Source organism: Acomys russatus, chromosome X, assembly GCF_903995435.1.
Source record: "Acomys russatus chromosome X, mAcoRus1.1, whole genome shotgun sequence".
Lineage (NCBI taxonomy): Eukaryota > Metazoa > Chordata > Mammalia > Rodentia > Muridae > Acomys > Acomys russatus.
The window spans coordinates 72,975,245-72,999,396 of record NC_067169.1 but is presented as its reverse complement, the minus strand read 5'-3'; the positions used below and the strand labels follow the sequence as shown (position 1 = coordinate 72,999,396).

Sequence of the window (24,152 nt, the reverse complement as noted above, 5' to 3'; positions counted from 1 at the left end):
GCAGAATGGCAGAAAAGTACATTTTCAGTGCTTCTGGTAATTTTGCTGTATTTTGAGATGGTTATTTTGTAGGATGAGCTATCTTTTCAAACTTTTCTTTTCTTGGACAACTAGTAGTTTCCCTTATTTTGCTTTTCTGCTTTTATTTCATCATTTTGACATAGGAGTTATGGTAAAGGGCCAAGAATTCCAGTATAGAATGAGAGAAGTTTCAGAATAACAAATCAAAATGATTGGAATGGAACTACACCATGGAACTAAGAAACTATGGAACAGGCAGGCAAAGGTGATCTAGCTCAGAAAGGAAAGACAGGTAGAAACCTGCAGAAGTCCTTAGCACTGATTCTAGGAAGAGTCAAACAGGAAGGTTTTCCCCCCCCCTTGGCTCATGATTCATTTTCTCCCTCACTTTCCTTCCCTCCAACCTACCTCTAGTTCCTTTTTAACTTAGAATGTCTGCTTTGGATGTTGCTACTAGAAATGACTACCAGAGAGCTAAATGGACTATGATTGTTGTTGTTGTTTGTTTGTTTTACTTCATTTGTTTATACATACAATCTAGCTACAAACTAAATGATATTGAAATTTAGATTACTTGGAATCAATATAATTACATTGTTTGTGAAGATATTCCTGGTGTTTCACAATCAAGCACTATGTTGCCTTGAGTACCAAACATACAAAAAATACAGCAGAACAAAACATTGAATGAATGACCTCTCTGTCTTATGCAGACCCTCTGGAATTAGAATGAGGTATAAGACTTATCAAGCAGGAGGCTTTAGCAAATGAGTATGTTTAGAATATACAGACTAGGAGATCATGACACTCATTTTGGATAGCCCAGAATAACATGCTTCAATTTATAAATTTCATTAGTTTCTTCACAGAGCAACATACTGAATCACACAAACTCTGGTGCCCCATATTTGACCACGTCCCCTGGATGGGGAGGCCTGGTGGCACTCAGAGGAAGGATAGCAGGCTACTAAGAAGAGACATGATACCCTATGAGCATATACAGGGGGAGGAGGTCCCCCTCTGTCACAGTCATAGGGGAGGGGAGTAAGGGGAAAATGGGAGGGAGGGAGGAATGGGAGGATACATGTGATGGGATAACAATTGAGATGTAATATGAATAAATTATAAAATATATTAACAATATTTCAGTTTGCCTTTCATCAACTACTATTGCTAGTCTTACTGTTGATGGATGGAAGAAGCCTCTGATAGCATGCAGACACTTGCCACTTTACACAGAGAGACGGAAGACGGTGGAATGACTGTCTCCTATGTGTCTATGGGTACTTCTCATAGGCTTCTGTCATATACTACTTACAATTTTATGATGAATGTATGTATAAACACAGATTAAAAAATTCTTTTCTCAAGTTTTACAAAACTGTTAGTGAGCATCTTTAATGACTTTGTATACATAAAGCAGTCTCATCTGTCAATTAAAATATTATTCTCCTCTGTAAAATCTTTACTGGAAGATAATCTCTATAAGCCTTCCATAAAGAGTAAATGTGGGACATTAACCATTACCCGAACAGGACATTTACAAAAATGGGAAAAAAGATTAATGTAATTTACATTGTCTTCAGCTATGACTTTCACCAAAGCTTTTATGAACAACTCAGCATTAAATACCACTCCTTCTCTCCATTTGATGAATTTCAATGGCTACTAATTTCTATCCCACTAACATACAATCACTTTTAGTTCAAACAAAGAACATTTCTGGGGACTATAAGCTAGTTAAGACTAATTATACTAATTTAAATTAGGTAGCATTTGCATATTTAGTATTAAATTTTCCAAATAGCTTTATAGCACAAGAAGGGAAAACTTAAAATCAACATACCTAGTTTTTTCTAGATCAAGAAAGATAAGAAAAGAACATATAAAAAAGTGGTCTTCTTTGAGGAAGTGATCAGACAAACTGATTTGGATTACCCTGAGAGGAGTTACTATTTATCAGACCCACGTGGTCTGAATGGAGAAGGATGACTGTCTAGTTCCATTTGTCTTGCTTCCTTTAGGTATCTCTCCACTGAGACAAGTTTTCACAGCACAACCTTATCTGTTACCAAAACCAAAAAACAAACAAAAAACCCCCAATTGTTTCAGTATTTTTTGAGTTTTGAAGATCACAGCTATTCTTCCACCATTAACAATAATGGACAATACACTATAGTGAAAACCAAAACTCACCTATAGAAACAAACATTGACTTACTGTTCTGTTAGTGAAAAGCTAATATAATATTCTTGAGTCAATTATTTTTAATGATTTAATTACATTTATGGTTTTTAATCACCTTCTGCCCAAGCCTCATGCTCATAAAACAACAATTAAAATATTTAATATTAAACACAGTGGAAATCTTAATTTATGATTTTTTACAACACACACATTTAAGATATATTTATAAGCCAGGTGCAATGAGGCACACCTGTAATCCCAGCACTCAGGGAGGCAGAGGCGGGAGGATCTCTGAGTTCGATGCCAGCCTCATCTACAAAATGAGTCCATGATATCAAAGCTACACAAAGAAACTCTTTCTTGAAAAAGAAAAAAAGAAAAAAGAAAATACATTTACAGGGTTAAAACTTGCAAACTCATTACACATAGGGGCCAACTCAGATTCCACAATAAACTGAGACCAACTGAGAGAAAAAAAAAAACATTCTGAGAAAGTTTACTCTTTCTATTTTTTGAAAGAGGGACTTGGTGCAGAAGATTCACATATTACCAGATTTTGTAAGCTGGTAGGTCTTACCTGGGTTTCTTGGAATTCGCTTTCTACGGTCTCTGAACGCTGCACCTGACTGTAGGGCTTCCAGAAGATTATCCATCACTCCAGTCTCATCACCCTCTGGAGGATGAGAGGAATCAGAATTAATCTTACAGCAATTAAAGTTAAACTACAGGAAAATAAAGGGGAAAACTCCTGTCAGATTTACATAATACCCTTAAATTAAAGACATATATCTGTTTTAACTTAATGGATCCTGTCAGTTTCTGGCATCACAGACTACTTTGCTTATTACGCACCATTAAGCAAAATTCATGCCAATCCTACTGTTCTTTCAACTTAAAGACCTTGTCTTTTGTATTATTGATGACACACTCAGTATGCAAATAAACAGAAGCTTATCAGCTACTGCTGCCTGCCTGTTAAGATTCTTCTAAGATATTCCTGAGCAAGAAACCACTGACCTGGCTTAATGTAATCAATGTGCAGGGCATGATTTGATGAAGCAGAGTTATACAAGGTTAAATACTGATTGTATTAATACCTCCAGCATTCAACCATCATCTGCGATTATCTCAAAAAGCACTATTTGCAAAACACATTTGCATTCAATTCTTACATAATCCATATCCTTTACTCATTTTGAAATGCTGACATTCTATAAAGAAAAGGTGACCACATCATCCAAAAGGCTACATTTTATATTGAGAGATATCAGCAAAAAAAATCTCATTTACTTTTTAGAATGCTGGTGCATGCCTAAAGGCTTTTCTTGTAGGAAAGAACTAATAGAAACAAGAATGGAAAGTACTCAAAGGATGCTCATGGAATTTCCTAACACAAATAAAACTTAAGAGGTACAACTAGCCAGGTGTGGTGGCACATGCCTGTAATCCCAGCACTGCAAAGTTTAGGCAAGAGGATCTCTGTACATTCAAGGCCAGCCTGGCCTATGAAGCAACTCCAGAGGACAGCCAAGGCTACACAGAGAAACTATATTCAGTTAAAAAAAAAAAAAAAAAAGACGTTACACCTTACACTGCCCTTTAACAACTCTGGTCATCAAGCACACTCCTGATACTTATAGCAGTATTTACAATGCAGTGTCAATTGACTGGAAAGTTACTGTTATGTGAATAATCCACAGGAACCTGGGTCTTCTCCTGCCACATTGTCTAGCTGCTGAAAGAAGCCTAACTAGTTATCTCCTTTGAAGAAACTGTATGGGTCTGATGTATGGGTTATTTGCAAGTAGGAAGGCTAAGAAAAGAATGAACTATCTCCTATTTTAGTCTAAGTTTAAATGTAAATCCTACTTTACTTTAAGAGGCCATATCATATTACAGGACATTTTTCTTATAGAATAACAACAAGTTAAATTCACTAGGCTTTTCATTTGACTTGAATTTTCTTCAAAGTTATAATTATTTGTCCTTTTAAAATCGGCTATCTAGGACAAGATACTGAATAAAATGGAAGGAAACACAGAGGTTCTCAGAACCAATATCTGGTGAAAATGTACTGGAGAGAGTACTCCCAGTAATTACATAGAGAAAGAGGGATTGTGATTTTTAAATACTAAGCTCAGTGGCATATATGAATTATTATACAGTATTTCCAAAAGAAAGAAAGGAGTGAAAAAAGTAGTTAAATAGCTGGGTATAGATGAAATGTGGCTAGAATAATTACATTTTATGTATTAGATACTTTCTGTTTCTTATAGCTTTTCAGGTAGGAGCAAGAAAACTTATATATCACACAGTATAAATATACTTACAAATAGTGACATCTTGTGAGATCAAGTTTTAAAACTCTCATATTTCCTTATTTTCACTTTAACTCTGATTAGCTGGAATTCGGGTGTTCAATAGCACATGTAGCCTGTGGCGACCATTTGGGCAGTACAACTAAAAGTAGCAAGAAGCCATGTTACATGTCCAAATAAGTTTTAGAGAGGCTTGCCAAATGGCATTATTGGCAAAATAAGAGAAAGGACAATGTCTAAGAACATAGCCTATTTGTCTAAGTAACAAAATAATCAGGAAAAGAGAGGCGATGGAGAGGATATATACACATATTCAAATTATCAATATCATCATTAAGACATAGCTGAGGGTTAAGAAGGTTAAATAAAAAAGGAATTTGTATGACTGGGGGACAAATAGGTTTATGAAAATCTGAGGACTTTTGTGAAATGCTCCAGAAATGCTCCCAATGATGTGTATGTGGAAGCAGAGTATGTACCTGAGACAGCACACATACTCATGCCAGAGAAGAACCCCAAATGTCAATCTTCACTTTCTCCTTTGTTGGAGAAAAATTCTCTTTGTTGTTGTGTCTCCCTTGGCCCTATTTATCATCATGCTTACTGGTAATAGAGCTTTAGGTGATTTGTCTATCTCTGCTTTCCTTCTCACCAAAGGAGTGCTGGGATTATTGACAATTTATTGTGGAAGGCTTTGATTTGATAGCTTTGAGTTCTGCGGCCTTTTTGCTTTCACTTTCATACTAAGCACTTCTTTCCACTAAGTGTTCTTAGCCTTTGAATGGAAATGTTTAAGTAGAAGTCAGGAAAAGAAGTATAAACATGGAGAAGAAATTTCCATAGCTAAAGAACAAAGAGAGTGCAGCAATGCAAGTGACTTTCAGGTGGTCTTAAGAAAATGGTAATTAGAAAGACTGCATAAATATGAGTATGTGTAAACAAGTGAACAGAATAGAATTTGAAATGACATATTTTTATGGTTTTGTAAATTAAATGAAAATATAAAAGATTATAATATAACATCACGGATATTGTTTCACTAAAATCCTTTACTACTAGTATATTTTGATTAGACTAAAAACATGGAATAGAAACACAAAGATGGAAAAAGTATACCCTGTTTCTTAATTTAGTGTATGTCAGCTGACAAGAGTTTTGAAATATTATGTTATAGCATGTTTCTCATCATCATTCCTTTCCTCACTCTTGAGGCATTTTTAAACACATTTTTCAATGAAACTTTCTTCAGATTTAAAGTCATGGCCCGTGGTGGTGATGCATGCCTTTAGTCTGAGCACAAGGGAAGCAGTGGCAGGCAGATCTCTGAATTTGAGGCTAACCTGGTCTACAGAGAAACCCTGTCTCAAAAAACCAAAAATAAATATTTAAAATCATATAATTGTTCCTTATCGTTTTGTATTATGTTATGTTTATGTATGTCACAAACCATTGTGCCATTAAAGTTTTTTCTGTCACTACCCAGCACTCACACCCTCAGGGTGATATGGTTTTGGTGGGAATGTGGTGCTTCTAACACAGCAACAGGAACAACAAGAACAGATTTAATAAACATCTCGTGCTTATCAAAGGGAAGAAATGACATTTTTAAGTCCATTATATTTTCATTTGCTCCATATTAATTTTAAAAGGAGCTGAGTGATTTTCATAGAATGTCTAACCTTAACAAATCTAAGTTTTTCAAATATATTCATAGGTCCACTTTACATTCCTTCCAAAACAAAATGTAAACCAATATGGTCATTGGGGGAAAATAATATTTATTTGGAATGAATTTGAGTGAAATTTCGTTTGCGATTGAATTATGTGAGACTGACAGTTCACTTAGAATTTCCAAGCTCCTATAACTCTAAAGTCTTATTTACATGTAATTAGTAGTGAGTAACTTTTTATTGTGTATGAAGTTAAGTCAAGGGAAAATGCATTACCTTTTTATTGTAAAAGAAAAAATATTAAACACACGAAAAGTGCTTCCTTAGAACTTACAGTACCTTTTTTATTGAGTAACAGAATATCAAAAGATAATTTTGTAATGCTTTTTAGCCACTAAAATGATTATATGTAGGCATCGCTAAGACATAACAACTCAGTGTTCACTTTATAATCTTTCATCACGCAATTAGTCACAGAGAACACTGAGGAGCTAGGCAGACTGCATGCAACTCAGGCCTCTGAGCCGCGTATCATCTGAAGCATGAAATGGGCGACATCTTCTGCTTCACGTTTCACACAGTACTTGCCATTCAGTAGATGGTGAGGCTCAGTTTTCAGCATTAAAGTTAACCTACTTGGTATTGACTTATTTCCCCCAAAAGTGTTTGGAGATGCTGCAGATTAAAATAAACATGAGGTAAATTAATTATTCTCTGCTATACTTCTGTGCAAAACTTTTCGCTGATGGCTAGCGCATACTTATGTGAGAGAATTCTCTCTAGGCTCCTCACAATATCTATACATTTTTAAAGTCTATTTTCATAGTAATAATCTTACATGACACAGAGCTCCAGTCTGAGGTAAATGGTAGGTTTGACCGCCTTAAAATAATTGTATGTTCCTCCAGGGCAAATTCTATGTAGCTTTGCTTTGAGTTCACTATACTAGATTACAGATTTCCTAAACTTAGGGCTCCTCTGGAGTGCGACAAAATCACTGTATGTGTGTAGCAACGACCTTGCAGCACCTTTGTATCACTCTATGGAAGTTGGAGAGCAAGGAAAAAAATAATAAAACAAGAACATATAACTCATACTGATCACTATACTATATGTAACAGCTGAATGTCTGACCTCTGAGTTATGCACCTTCCAATAACATCCATTAAATTGTGACATGCTAATTTGTTAGCGTCACCACTTTTGAAAATATTCTTTGCTTTCATTCTTGTATCAAACATTGTTAATTAGAATGTTTCTTATTTATCTAGTAACTGAACAGTGTCTTGGGCACTTCTATTATTCAAGACGGCACTGCAGTTCACCAGCCTTCAGATTTGTTAACCTAAACATAATACAAGTTCAATGTACTTTATCTTAAATGCTTCGGAACAGGTGTTTTAGATTTCACAGTCTGTTGGATTTTATAATATTTGTGTACACTTTATCAGCTAAGCATACCTAATTTACAACCCAAATCTTTTTAAAAATTTCCAATTTGGGAGAGGATCAGATTAAGGATGTAATTGCCTAAAATCTTAAAAACCTGAACATAATGGCTTCATTATAGCCTCCTCAAACCTTTCATCTTATAACCGAAGATCACTGTCAAAACCAATGAGAGTCACTCTCAACTAGTAACAAGTGACCCTAAAGAAACAAATAGTTCCTTATGTTTCTTCTATATGAGATAGTACTTGCATATATTAATTTTAAAAATTCAACTATGCTTTATATGAACTAGAAAAACAGGGAAAGTAGTTATAAATTAATAGGGCCTAGATCAAGCCTGCAAAACCTCAATATTCTGTAGTAATTTAGGTATTGTAATTACATATAAAAGAACCAAGGCATCAACAATAACAAATGGCTCAAAGACAGTCAGATCTAGACTGCAATTCACTGCATATTTGTGTATGCCCATTCTCTCTTTCTGTATATGGTATTAAGCATACAAACTTGCAAATACCAAAATATACAGATCTTAGGTACAGTTTGAGGTATTTCGACAGATTGATATACCCATGTAACCATCAGCATTCTGAGAAATAATCACCTCTCTTTCATCACTCGAGGAAAATTCTGATTCCTATCACCTGATATTAGTTTTGAATGTCCTTATTATATGTTTTAAAATTTGCTTTAGTATTTGGTTTTACATGTATGGGTGTTTTGCCTGTATGTGTGTCTGTGTCCCATGACTGTGCCTAGTGCTTGTGAAGGCCATAAGAGAGTGTTGGATATTTTAGAAGTGGAGTTACCGATGGTTGTGAATCACCATGTGTGCGCTAGTGATCAAATTAAGTCTTCATGAAGAGTCTCCAGTGCTCTTAATTGCTGAGCCATCTCTCTACCCCCTTATACTTTTTATAGTTTGGGGTTTGAAACCACCTTGAGCTTATTGAGCACTCTACCACTTAACTACATCCTTAGCACCAACCCATGCAGTTCTAAATGAGTAAATGAGTTGAGGTCATTTGGAATCAGCATAGTCACTTGGAATCAGCATGATAAGCCGCGAGGAGAGTGTTAAAAGATCACAGTTACAATGGTATACAAATGATCAGAGCACAGATCTAAATGGGTTTAGATTATCAAAGTAAGCTTCAAGCAACTAAATCCATGGTCAGATCTTCAGGAGGAAAGTAGTGTGATGAAGGTGACATTCAAGATCAGCTTCACAGCAGTATGCAAAACAGACCAGCATTGGAGAGAAATCAATTGTGAACAAAGAATAGAATTTAATCCACAGTGGCAAATATTGTTCTGCATATAACCCTGGGCCAAGGTAGCAGGTCCACCTGGACACTTTTGGTGAAGGTCTACATTGAAAAATCAAATTGGTTTTGTGAGCAAGGTCATCAGCAGTAGTAAATGGAAGCTGACAGCAAGAGAAGGCAGTGACAAGTGGAGTGCAAGCAGAATCAGTGTTAGATTCAATCTTTCTCACACAACCTATCAAGGTCTAGATTAAGAACATGTGCAAGATGTATGGATTTGTATATGACATGAAATTACAAGACTGCTCACTTATCAAATAAGAAGCAAACAAAATCCCTTCTTAGGATTGTACAAAAAATGAAAGCCCTGGGCTGATAAATAGCTCTTATAATTTAACATGGAACAATAGGAGAGAATAAAGACCAAGTGAAAGGCCCCTGGAATATGGTGAAAATAATACACAATGCTGAAACCATTAATATCTCTAGTTATGTCTAAGATTAGTGCCATAAGTGAATCAGAAATAAGAGAAATTAACCCATTATGCAAAACACTGACTCCACAGATACAACAGAAGCCTGAATGCTGTGTTTCATAGTCCACAGCACCTCAAAAGCCCCTATCCGATGACAGGTTTTTGTTTGCTTGTGGTTTAATTGGAGAGGAGTTAATGGTGATTTGGAAAATCCAACATATGATCACTAAGCTAATAGTCTATGAAGTTATTTACAGCAAGGAAGTGTGGTAAAAAAAAAAATCAAGATTTTTTCCAAAGAGATTAAAAGAAAGTATGAAGGGAAAACACAGTGCTCCATGAGAAGAATGAAGGCAGATGCTCCTGCTCAAAAAGAGGAAATCTTTCAATCATCAGTGAACAGAAGAAAACACTAGAAACCCTGAGCGAAGCGGGGGCAGGGTGGAGATTCTACTATGCAGTGACTAACATTTGTCACACAAAATAGAAAAATATTTCATTCCCAGGCTCTGGCCTTGTAGAATTAAACTCCTGTAATTAAGTTAAAAGTATTGGGGTGGGGGTGGGGCGAATGTTCCACAGAGTACTCATTTGGTTATGTCAGCTCACTGTCAGAAGAGGCAATCAACAAATTTCCCACAACGAAGTAAACCACAGGGTCCACATAAACTTGAAAGTGCATAGCACCCTTTATAAATAGTTTCAACTTAAGGTTACCATTTTAGGTACTAATAGTTATGGAATAAATACTTTTTGAGGGGGCTGATGTCATAAGTTAAGTGGGCATTCCACTCCAAACTGATGGATTATGAATGGTTAACTGATTTCCCCCAACCACCTACATGTTGTGTACTTTGTAAGAGTTTATCAGGGAAATTGAGTTGGAGAATAAATGGTGGCTGGTGTATTTGCATCTAAAAGAGAAGCATAATAATGCAAATGAATGGATTTCTAACAGTAGACTTTCCATGTAGGAACTTTTTGGCCAGAGGCACATTTCTGGCAGCTTGCCTGAGGTAAGAGAGCTTAATAGAAAATAGTATTTAAAAAAATAATGTTTATGCTTACTCAATGTTTTCTTCAGTTACCTATATGCTAGAATATTGGTAGTTGAAAATTATGTATTCTATAAATAAACTAACACATAATAAAACTGAATGTTAATGTTCACCAGAAAAAAACATTGTTGATGCCGTTGGTAAAATATCTCACAGCCAATATTTAAAAAAAAATTGAAATTTCAAAGAGACCTTTGAAATACTCTGTGTGTTTTATCAGAATCAATCATTTACTAAGGGCAAGAAACAAGAAGATGCTCCAGCACACAACAAGAAAATTTGCTCAACCATGTTCATAGCAGCCTTATTCATAATAGCCAGAACATGGAAACAGCCTCAGTGTCCCTCAGTAGAAGAGTGGATAAAGAAACTGTGGTACATATACACTATGGAATACTACTCAGCTATTAAAAACAAGGAATTCCCGAAATTTGCGGACAAATGGATTGAGCTAGAAATGATCATAATGAGTGAGTTAACCCAGAAGCAGAAAGAATCAAATGGTATATACTCATTTATATCTGCATACTAGCCCAAGGGGCATGTCCCATGAAAGCCTTCACTTACCAGGAAACTGGGCAGAGGGGAAGGCATCCTATTGGGACTCTAAATGAGAGACACATGGGAGAATAGCAAAATAAAAGGATACAGAGGGTCCTAGAAATCTACAAGTAGAACAATATGATAGGCAGATTTGGGCCCAGGGGTCCCGCTCAAACTAAGGCACCAGCCAAGGACAATACAGGAGGTAAACTTTAAACCCCTTCCCTGATCTAGCCAATGGTCAGAATATTCTCCACAGTTGAGTGGAGAGTGTGATATGACTTTCTCACGTACTATGGTGCCTCACATTTGACCATGTCCCCTGGAGGGGGAGACCTGGTGGCACTCAGAGGAAGGACAGCAAGTAGCCAAGAAGAGACTTGATACCCTATGAGAATATACAGGGGGAGGTAATACCCCTCAGGAACAGTCATAGGGAAGGGGAATAATGTGAAAATGGGGGGGGGGGAGGAATGGGAGGATACAAGGGATGGGATAAACATTGAGATGTAACAAGAATAAATTAAAAAAAAAAAAGAAAAGCAAGGAAAGCGATTCCTTCAGATAAGATAAGGCAAAGATATTTTGAAGGTAGAAATACTGATAATATTTAGTATTTATTGAGAGTCTAGTATATGTTGAGCAATATGAACCCAATTCATATAAAATCTTATTTGACTTTCCAGACAATGAACCTGAAACAAGCATCGATAAATTAAGTTGCTTGTGTTCACAGAGCTGGGAACTGCCAGACAGAACCAACAAAAGATCACAAAGGCCTTGAATAGGGATAAACCACCACTCTGATGGTTACTAGCAACTTGTCTCCAATTTGTTACAACCACATGCTAAGGAGAGTTGAATGACTTTTAAAAACAAAGAAGAATATCCTATGCTACATGACAATGTCAAAAATTCATTTCAATCCCCAAGTCTTATGGAAGCCCAGGCAATTTTATTCATTATGCATCCTTTACGGCAGATTTTGTGCTGCAAGAACATAGTTTAGTTGTGACGTAGACTTTGTGGCCTGTGAAACCTAAAATATCTAGCAGTCAGCTAGCTCTTTATAGAGCAAAGTTGTCCATCCCTGCTTGAGAGTACATGCTGTCAGTTGTGAACACTATATGGATCTTCAAATGTGCTTCTGAAGTGCTGAAGGATCTTGGCAAGGGCCAGTAAAGTAAGATAGGCTTCACCATAGGGGAAAGGAAGTGAGAACATCAGCATTCAATATAAGGTTACTTTCAATTGACATGCTTTTCATTTCAGTGCATTGCCAAGGGTAAGACAGTTATGAAGAAGCAATTGTATATATCAAGACTTACAGGCAAATCCTTCCTTTTCTCATCTTTACCCACCGATGTAAACTACATTAAATTGTGGTTTTTATATACCAGTAGTGTCTGCCTTCAGCTCCTTTATTGAGGCAAGAGACCCTTTATGCTTTGCTATGCAGGCTTTGTGTTCCTCTGCTAGTTTCAAATAGGGCAAGAGATGAACTGTTTTGTAATCTGAAGACAGGCATCTATAAGATAGTATGCTTATGAGTAATAGCTTGAATTTAATAGATTTCCCCAAAGCTTCCTTTTTCCTCAGTTTGTCCTTTCTTTAGATGGTATGGATGGCTGTTGGAATCAAGGACAAAAAGCCTTATATGGAGACTTTACTTTTAAGAATCCTTCTAAGTTGCCCATTTCTATTAGAGAATCCCTTTTCTCATTGAAGCTGGGTGCATTCAGGTTCTTTAAGAAAGACCTACATATCTTCTTACTTATCAGATAAAATAGTATATAGCAACCCTCATAATTTTCATAAAAAAACCAAAAACACAACCAACAAAAGGACAGAGACAGACAGAAGGATTAATTTGGGCACCCAGAGCACAAACTTGAGGCCACATACACATTTGCATGTTCCTTGATGTCTAGCTCAGGCATACCTAAGTGTACAACAGAAATGACTTTGCAACCCCTGCCATTATGAGAATGTAACCAGGCAGTTATAACAAATGTCCCACATCCGACAGTAAAGGCAGTCCACCCACAAGTATAAACATGTTGTAAATAAAGGGATGGCAACTTTTAATTGCTAATGGTTGGCATGCAAGGACTAAGTGGACAATTCATCAGCTGTCAATCTAACTTTCAAAATGTAGTGTTCTTCTCCAGCTTTTCAGATTCTATAATGAATCACCTTTCCCACCAACTTTCTTTGCAACTGCAGAAAATCAATTAATAACTTCACTGTTTTTATTAGCATATATTCCTTGTCACTCCACAGTTTTGCATAGCAACTTCACTGATATTTATCTTTTAAATGCAGGAAATTCATGTGCATATGAAATTTTCTCCTTTTTAAAATAAATTAATCTTTTAAAAAAATGTGTGTGGCTGTGGGAGGAGAGTTGTTACATCCATGCCACAGCAAACTTGTAGAAGTCAGAGGAAAACTTTCCAGAAGAGGTTCTTCTCACATTCCACCTTGTTGATTTTTGCTGCTCTACTGCATACTCTGACCCATGAGCAGTCTTGCCCTAGAGTGCTCAAATTGCAAATGCTTGCCACTAAACTTGGCTCTTTAAGTTGGTTTTGGGGGTCAAACTTTGCTTACAGAGCTAGCACTTTGACCCTTAGGGCCATCTCCCTGGCCCTGCATTTTTCTGAACCCTTTAGCTCTAGAGTGCTTACTGATGTATCTTTATTACAACTACCTACTCCAAATTCAGTATTTTGAACATTTCGTAAAATTTACTTTTATTATTTTTAAGCACATGTGCTCATAGGTGCACACACATGCGTGTGCATGGATGTGCAGGTTTGTGTATATGAGTGCAGGTTTCCAAAACAGGTAGAGGCTTAAAGGCATCAGAATCAACAACTGTGAGAAACCTGACATTGTTTCTAGAAACTGAACTAAGGTCTTCTGCAAAAGCAGTATACTCTTAACTACTGAGCCTTCTCTCCAGCCCCAATACTCAATACAGACATTTTTATACAAGATGCTAACAGTTTTTCTCTTTTAAAAGACAAAATCTGTTTTGAGAAAAAGCAAACAAAGCAAATGCCTTAAGAATTCTTACCTGAGAATAAGTATAAATACAAATTGTTTTTGTTTTGTTGTGTTTTTTAGTTGGTTGGTTCCTATTTCCACTGCTTCAAAAGATGGAACACCAAATCCCCTTTCCCAGAGGCTCCTGGTTGTAGTTTTAATATTAGTCTTATATGTATTCCAAAGAGAATCATTTATTCATTACTGCTTACATTTTGGATATGGGTTACTGAAGGAGCAAAATGGTGACAATAAATGCTACTACTCTTACTGCCCCGCTTCTTACTTTTGAAGAACTGAGACCCTTTAGTGGGTTAGAAGCATAGAAAGGAGAGAAAGAAAACAGAATGTCTTCCATTTAAATTAATACTGCTTTAACATTTCTTGATAGATGTTAAATGGTTTTGACAAATTATTTAGATCTGTACAAGCCTAAGGAGGAACAGGAAACAGTTCCAAACAGCTTCATGATCAAGCTTCATAGTGAACTGATACACCATTCAACATGCACAATTCTATCCCTCCATGAACAATAGTCCTACTGACCCAGTACTATTATCATTTCAATGTTTTTTTGTTTTTGTTTTTGTTATTCCTGTTGTATTAAGACAGGGCTATGATTCTTTTGTCACAGCTTTCTGAGTGCAAAAATTACAGGCAAGTAACAACATATTAAGCTAAAAAATATTATTTTTCTTTCTTTTTGTAGTCTTGGGTATCATAACTAGAGCCCTTTATATTTATAACAACCTTTGAGCTATATCTCTAGTCTTTTTTTCAGTATCTTTTATATCTGCTCTTTTATACTCACATACTCTACACATGAGCACCTCCTACTAACATTTTCTCTTCTGTGACTTGACAACTAATGCTTTATTGTTGTGTCTTTGAGTCCAATAGGCACCCTATGTCACCTAAAGAAAAGACAAACTGATTGAAATAAGGGCAAAGAAGATTTTGGGGAAAAATCACTTGCAGGAATTCTATCTTATGGATGGCTGTCTTCAGATTACAAAACAATCCATCTTAGTTGAAACTAGCAAAGGAACACAAAGCCTACATAGCAAAACATAAAGGGCTGCCTGGGCCTTTTGCCTCAGCAAAGGAGCTGAACATAAAACCTCTTAGTAAATGTGAACACAACTTAATACTGTTATTTACATCAAAGGAGAGAGATGGAAAAAGGAAGGATTTGCCTACAAGTCTTGGTATGAAAGTCAGAACTCACTCTTCCTCCTCTTCTCTGAGAGTTCAAAAGTCTGTCACAAAAGACAGCCATTAAGAATATAAAGCATTACTGGACATTTCTCAATTTTCTGCAACGGCTATGCCCTATTTGCAAATTAATTGGCATCTCCAGATCTCCTGATAAAAGGAAACAAAATGCTTAAAGATAAATACTGAGAAAGCAGATCAAACTGTCTCAGGATAGTCTGTGGCCTTTGTTTCCTCTGACCCTGGGAACTTATGTCAGTGCCAAGGTTTTCATGGATGAGATACCTACACTCATATTCCCACTGTTAAGTCTTTCTCATTGTAAAGCCAAATTACCAGTTATTCCCAAATGCTGCCATTTACAAAACTCTAAGATCTAGCATGTCTAAAGTGTATTTAATCATAAAGAATTATTTACCCAAACATACTCTCTAATGACTTCTTATCCCAATTGTTTTAGTCTCATTTGTCCCCAGGCTTGGAATTTGCTTATGTTCTTTTACATTTTTTATCCATTTTCAAAATTAGTGAGAAATTTATACCACAACTTTACATGGAGAACATCTCAAATCAGCATAGCCCTTCCTATCGAATCAGTTATTCTTTAACCATGACTATTACCACTTGAAAAACAAAAGCAAAACCAATCAAATAAAAAAATACCAAACTTGTTGGATTCCATTCTAGTCTCTTTCATGATTGAGGTGAAAGTCTTTTCTAAGATTCAGTGTTTATTAGATGTGGTTTAAAACACAATACAAAATTCAATTACTTTCCATTTTTCTTTGACTTCTGCTAGGCTATTTCTATTTGTTATTTAGTATTTATATTGAGTGGTCATACCTATGCATGTTCCCTTATGCATCTCACTTAAGAAATAAAAGATTAAATAAGACACTTTATACTTAGAAGCTTAAATGTGTATTCATTTAGAAAGATTAGTATGTGAATATATTTCAGCTTCCTGGACCTATTAAGGGGTCAAAGTCTTTGAGTGTATAACTCAGAAATATTTGTAAAGGTAATTTACAACTTAAATAAACATATTAATTATAGTTTGTATTATTAAATAATTAAAATTCAGAGAGGCATTAATTATATATCTCACAAAATAAAAGGGAATTTAGTGTACAGTAGGAAATAATTTTAGGATAAATAAATAACCTCTAAGGCAGAACTCAGAGTAAAATTTAAATACCAATAATACTATTTAATTTAATCAAGCCATTGAATTTAGAAAGATAATATATTAAAAGTAATGTGATAAGTGTATATTAGACCTCCTGATGTTTGAAATAATCAAGGCAATACTAATTAACCTTTTGAGTCCTTTAAAAAATTCACTTAGAGAAAAAAGTAGCCTTTTCAACTTCAGGTCTTCTAAAATCATCCTGATTCACTGTGCCCATGAACACAAGACAATAAACAAGGTGGTTCTTTAGGGAAAAAACCCTATAATTACACATTAGTGAGCAAAGACTATAGTTGCCATCGAATTACTTGAGCTGATTGGTTAAAATAAAATGGTACAAAATGAAAAATTAGGCACCAATATGTTGGAGATATAATCATGTTTATTTATATTTTTTAAATTTTTTTATTAATTTATTCTTGTTACATCTCAATGTTTATCCCATACCTTGTATCCTCCCATTCCTCCCCCCCCCCATTTTCCCCTTATTCCCCTCCCCTATGACTGTTCCTGAGGGGGATTACCTCCCCCTGTATATGCTCATAGAGTATCAAGTCTCTTCTTGGCAACCTGCTGTCCTTCCTCTGAGTGCCACCAGGTCTCCCCATTCAGGGGACATGGTCAAATGTGAGGCACCAGAGTACGTGAGAAAGACATATCCCACTCTCCACTCAACTGTGGAGAATGTTCTGACCGTTGGCTAGATCTGGGTAGGGGTTTAAAGTTTACCACCTGTATTGTCCTTGGCTGGTGCCTTAGTTTGAGCAGGACCCCTGGGCCCAAATCTGCCTATCATAATGTCTTACTTGTAGGTTTCTAGGACCCTTTGGATCCTTCTACTTTGCTATTCTCCCATGCTTCTCTCATTTAGAGTCCCAATAGGATGTCCTCCCCTCTGTCCCAGTTTCCTGGTAAGTGGAGGCTTTCGTGGGACATGCCCCTTGGGCTAGTATGTTTAATTTTTTTAACATTTGTGCATCTTTTAAAACAAAGTCATAAGGAATAGTAATGCTTAAATACCTCCACTAAAACCTAGTGAAATTAAAGAAAAGACAGTCATTTAAGGATTATCATTTCTTAGAAATTAACATCACAAATGCCTTAGGTTGAGATGCCTATTTGACTTTTCTATTGCTTTGATTTTAATTTAAGAACTCTCATGGCTTCTATCACATTCTATACTATGAGGCAAATATGCTATTTTATGCAGTTACTGTAGTACCACTCCCAAAAATATTTTATATGGTATTAAAATACATAAACCTGTAGTCAGAGTTTCGCATGGAAAAGCACTATTTATTTATTTAGGCAGACTTTAAACTCTACATAGCTCAGACTGGCCTCCTGAATCACCTACATCACTTCCTATGTGCCTAGATTACAGACATATGTCACCATGCCAGATACAAATGAACACTATTTGTTGGTTTGTATGTTTGGGACTAACTAGAGAAGATTTAAGATTTCAAACTGATTGTGACTTTTGCTCTTAAAACAACTGGTTTCAGAGAGAGTTATGCTAAGGAAGCGCTACTGTAGTCATCATTTGCTCAGCATGCTCTTTTTGGACTTGCTCATGAACTCTTTGAAGATGTCAATCACTGGGCACTTATTCAATGGATGATACCAGACCAAACACAGAACTAGCTGTGAAGGATCCTGCTAAGGTAATGTATGCTTGTTCCCGTGATGCAGGTCAAGTTGAAAGGGAATTTGAACCTAATAAAGAGCTTTGCTGGTTTTGCTAAGAAAAAAAAAATCTTCTTTGAATAATCTCCTCTTATTTTATATGTAGTATGACAAAAGAGAAAAATAGTCCATTTTAATAATTAATACTAGCCAACTTTGATGTTATACTTTAGGCATGGATCAAATATGTGCAGGAGTCAACAGTCTAGGAATGCATTTGCGTTAGTATGGTCCATATGCTGATAAATTTCCTCAGACAAATTTATCATAAAGGAGAACACTAGTGATTTTGTTAAATTAGGTATCAAAGACTTTATTTGGCTTGTCAACTGAATAGTAATAACTTTTACTATTCATAATTATTTTTCCTCTTTAAATAATGCAGTTTTAAAAACTGATACATGCCAAAAGGGTATAAATGAGGAGGATACCAAAAGCTCTCGGCAAAGATTTAGGTCAAGGCAATATTGTGTTCCTCTTATGATTTGTTGTTCATCTAAACTCATCCCTAAAATCTTTGCATACTATCTAATCTCATTCAGGACGCTTTGTGTCCTATTTATAGCCTATATCAACAGAGGGAAATTGCAGTTCACAAAGAAATGATAAGGACCATTTTTCACTCAGAACTTCCATGGCAGCTAGTGATTTTTAGTATAGGGTAAATTTATCCCCATCCTTTCAAAGAAATACACTACTTGTGCTCTTATGATGTGTGGTATTCTGGGTCTTTTACAGGACTATGCCTTTCTATGGTAGGGAAAAGAAAAAAAAAGGATATATTATGATTTCTTTAAAGGAATTACTCAACCTATGAGGCTTAAAAATATCACTGTTTTGTTTTAGCAAATAAGCATTCATATTAACAAAGGAGGAAGAATCTACCTAGGGAATCTCTTAGTTGCTAAAATTTGGTGATATTTTAAAGTTTACTCTGAATTGGGAGGACAATGAAAAAGAGATAATTCGTACATCAGAATCAATCCTGGAATAATTAAGATGTGCTGCATGGATTAATCCTTTACTCACCCCTAAGGTATAATTTGGTACTGGTACTCAAGATATTCAAATATTGCTTGATCTAATTAGAATGATCATAGTATATTCATTTGGAACAAAGGAAAAACAATCCCAAATTAATCAATTATATTGAACATTTCTCTGAGGAAGTACTATAGAAACAGAAGAAATATAATCATGAGAGACCAGTATACCATTAGGTATCTTTTCAAAGGTCTGTTTCCCAGGGTGGCTTTGCAGTAACAAGGAGAAAGCCTTTTTACTTAAAAGTTCCTTTTTAATGCCAAAAATATGCAGTGGAATTCTTTTAAATGTCAAATGGCCTATAAATGATCAACCAGGGTAGACTAGATTTTTAGCCTCATCCATAACCAAAAATGATTATGGAATAGTGGGATGTTCCTTCTCTACTGGAGAATTAGGGTTTTTATTAGCTTGAACTATATGAAATTGGCATTTTTATAGGTCAAAAGTGGTCAAACTGCAGCAATTTAATGTGGTTTGAAATAAGATTTAGAAGCACAATTAAGCCATTTAAGCTATTATTAACCTTGTAAGAAAATGTATCCAAACAGCAGAGAGAGGGGCAAATACAAGTAGGAGACAGCACAATGCAGAAAGCAATTGTTAAATATATCACGTGAAAACCACAGACTTCTAACAGTCTTACAATCCATAACACTAAACTCCATATTCTAAGTCTTCATGAGTTACTAACGTAACTACCATGACAAGATTGCACAGGAAGCAAAGGTTTGGAACATCAGCTGCTTTCTCCTTGCACTATTATTTTGATGATGGAGATGCTACCCATTTTTGTTGAAGTTAACACTTTTTGTTTCTTTCCATAAAATTTAGGAACAATTTTTCAAGATCTCCCAGATTCAGCCCCCTTTCTTCACTCCAGTATAAGGATACAAGACAGCTTATCTTGTCATTTTAATGAAACATCTTTGAGGTCTGATTTCACTAGGGAGAGATTTAGAAATCAAAGCTTAAGCAGGGTTAGTGGAAATATGTTAATGCAGTGCTGAGAAAAACACAATCTCCAGAACTCATTTTTCCCTCAGCAAGCATTAATGAATGTCAAACCTTTATAGATTAGTTAATATATTTAGAGATAGAAAATGCTTGTTTATTTTTCTGAAACTTTATTTCATCTAGTATTTCACGGAGAATAGAATAAATAAATCCAATTATTATAGTTTTTTTAGAGGAAGATTAAGCAATATTCACAAAATGTCAAATTTATTTTTGTTTACCACAAACATATAAAATACTACTTTAATATTACCTTAGTATATCAATATATCTACCAGGTTTGCACTTCCTTATTAATTGTAATTTTTTTTTTGCACTTGAATTTATCAGATTGGAGAACAAACCAACCAACTCAGTTCGACCAAACACCTAATTACATTTTTCATGCTCTTTGTCATTTTGGTGAGTCTCTTGTAAAAGAACGTCACCATGACTTTTATTAATGTCAGAGAATACATTTTTCCTTTTGATAGAAGAAAAATAGACCTTTCACATTCAGAATTCAAAATTTTCTCCTAACATTTCCAATGACACAAACATATGGTAAATAAAATTATTCTAATAAATATTAGAGCCAGTGGACCAGTGAGAGAGGCTCTGTGCATGCTGTGAATATATAAAAAACCAAAATGCATCTGAAATATGAAAATCATTGAACTTTTAAGAAATATTGAATAATTCAATAGTTTTTTATAAAAGAATAAAAGAATTGTAAACAATAATAATGATTAATCAAGCTCTGTCTATGCATCAGAAAGGGCTAGCAAACATGATGAGAAAGTTTCCAAGTTACAAGAGTCTGCTTTAGCTGATGGGAACAGATGCAGAGCTCCACATTTTAAGCAGAGGGAAAGCCTAAAGTGGAGATCTCCATTGGGTTCCTTCCCTTTGAGTGCTAGGAACCCAGTGCAAGATAGGGAGAAAGACTTGTAGAAGCCAGAGAGGTCAAGGACATCAGGAGAACATGGCCCACAGAATTAAATAAGCAGGGCTTGTAGGAGCTCACAGAAACTGAAGCAGCAATCATGGAGCCTGCAGGGGCCGGATGGGTGTGCATGGGTCTATGCTAGGTACTCTGCATATATTATGCTAGTTAGCTTGGTTTTTTAGTGGGACTCCTAACAGTGGGTATGGAGGCGTCTCTGACTCTTTCATCTGCTCTTATTACCCTTTTCCTCCAACTGGGTTGCCTCTTCAAGCCTTGATATGAGGGTTTGTGCCTAGTCTTCTTTTATCTTGTTATGATACATTAGGTTGATATAATTAGTAGGCCTACTCTTTTCTGAACAGAAAGGAGGAGGAGTGGATCTGGGGGAGGTGGGAGGTGTGAGGAAACTGAAGGAGTGGAGGAATGGAAACTGTGTTTAGGATGTATTATTTGAGAGACTTAAAAATAAAAGTCTGCTTTCTGTTTTCTCACCAAGAGTATAATTCCAGTTAGGTTTAAAAATAAAACATGCTGGTTGAAGGAAAGGAGTAAGATGCATGGAATGATTATAATAAAAACAAGAGAATAATTATTACATTCAAGAAAATGGAACTTGTTTTTTTTTTTTTTTTTTTTTTTTTTTTTTTTTTTTTTTTTTTTTTTTTTTCCTTTTTTTTTTTTTTTTTTTCCTTTTTTTTTTTTTTTTTTTATTAATTTATTCTTGTTACATCTCAATGTTTATCCCATCCCTTGTATCCTCCCATTCCTCCCCGCCCCCATTTTCCCATTATTCCCCTCCCCTATGACTGTTCCTGAGGGGGATTACGTCCCCCTATATATTCTCATAGGGTATCAAGTCTCTTCTTGGCTACTTGCTGTCCTTCCTCTGAGTGCCACCAGGTCTCCCCCTCCAGGGGACATGGTCAAATGTGAGGCACCAGAGTATGTGAGAAAGTCGTATCACACTCTCCACTCAACTGTGGAGAATATTCTGACCATTGGCTAGATCTGGGAAGGGGTTTAAAGTTTACCTCCTGTATTGTCCTTGGCTGGTGCCTTAGTTTGAGCGGGACCCCTGGGCCCAAATCTGCCTATCATATTGTTCTACTTGTAGATTTCTAGGACCCTCTGGATCCTTTTATTTTGCTGTTCTCCCATGCGTCTCTCATTTAGAAAATGGAACTTGTAAAGAAAAGAAGTACAGTAAGTACAATTTATGTTTCACAAAATATCACTCATTGCATAAGGATTACATGAGCTTTTACATTGTTGTGCTCCTGAGACATTCCCTTTGTCTTACAGAGTTATATGCCTAGTTCATCCTAATGTTTTACGAAAACCACACTACAGAAAATAAATCCAAAGAACTGATATTGCACAGTGTGCCTCCATATCAAGCACAGATAGAGGGACATGGTACTAGAAGCCAACATCATTAACTCTATGGTTTGGATCTTGTTTAGTGTCCCACAAGGATTTATGTGTTGTAGCTTAATCCCCATTGTGAGGTACTGAGGGTACAAACTTAAACCAACTGTGGTGTTTAGAAGCTTGCCATTAGGGAGTTGCTAAAGCTAAGATAAGTCCACCAGATTAGAATTGCTTCATTGAATCTTCATGGCTTTGTCAGAAAATGATATAGATCATTACAGACAGACATATAGTCTCTCCATCTCTAGCTATGTGATATCCTACCTCACTTCAGCCCTTTGTCACCAAGGGCTACCCACTTGTATCTCCAGAACCAAAAGCTGGAATAAACCCCCTTTCATCAAATCTTACCCAGTCTGTGCTATTGTTTTATTAGAAACAGAAAACAGATGAAGAAATTATTTATAGAGAATGTGCTATGAACTCTCTGTTGATATAATACCTTGAGCCACTAGGGATTAAAAAAGAAAGAGGAATCTTCTTGGTGAAATATATGAGAAATCTGAAGCCGTTTGTTGTGAGTATGTAAAGTATTCATCAGAGAAAAATGTTCAAAACTACTTTGAGAGATGAAAACTATTTCTTAATATATCCGAAGAGGGCTGAAGAAGATTATTTTTTGACCGACGTTCTCATGGGAAAAGTTCTCTCTTTTTCATTTGCTACAGAGATCTTGCTACAATTGATAGAAAAAGATAGAGATTTTAAAATGATAAAAGAGGTCAGTTGCAGGAAGAGTTTTTAAAGAAGTGGTGTTTTGTACAAAGATTCTCACTTTTATTCAAGTCAAAGTATTCATTTTGTTTTATGAGCAAAGTGTGCCGGTCATGAACCCTTCTGTTATTCTATTACTTATGCTTTGTGTGCCTGCAAACTGTAGTCAGTGACAATGGCCATTTGTATAATAATACATGGGCCTTTGCACCTGAAAGCCTTGAACATAATGCTTTGCTCAAGCCATTTTGAGATACTGGATAATTTTTATCCAATTAAGGAGGCAATTGTTGCAAAAACAATTTATAGCAAAAGAATTTATCACGATTATCCTTTTATCACAAATTTCCTTTTGGGCATTTGGAAAAGATTATAAAGCCTTCAAAATAATGTAGTACTTATGATTCCTATTAATTTAATATTTTCTTTTCTTTTACATTTCCTCATGTCAAGGAAGCATTTGCTCCTAGTTAAGTCACTTCTCTGAGAAGCTACATAACTTTCTTAATGAAATCAGGTGTGATTCAGTAAGAAAATGATCTCAATGACCCAATTCCTTGTCATCGAAAAGGAACACCTCCTTGTTAAATATATATATATATATATATATATATATCTGTCCATCAAGAGTGAATTTTAAAAAATCTTAAAGTACACATACAAAGATTATCATAGAAAAAGCATTGTGATAACCAGTAGAAGGTAAACTTCTTCAATTGATATATTCCTGAACAGTTGTACAATTCATTATGTACCTCATTTCCATTTTTAAGACATTCTATTTTAATATAGAAAGTGAAAGGTTATTTAAGAAATTAATCTGAATTCATTTTTTAAACCAAATCTACACATATACATATATCGAACATAAATCAGTT

At 35.6% G+C, this 24,152-nt stretch overlaps 1 protein-coding gene across 3 annotated transcripts in view; it reads right to left on the bottom strand.

The window, feature by feature from the left end:
• The window catches only part of Diaph2 (diaphanous related formin 2), a 730,565-nt gene that overhangs the window by 147,146 nt on the left and 559,267 nt on the right, over positions 1 to 24,152 (bottom strand). For all 3 annotated transcript variants that reach the window (XM_051142209.1, XM_051142210.1, XM_051142211.1), the window contains one exon: positions 2,786 to 2,881. In XM_051142209.1, coding sequence (XP_050998166.1) covers positions 2,786 to 2,881 — 96 coding nt within the window. The remainder of the gene's footprint in view (positions 1 to 2,785; positions 2,882 to 24,152) is intronic.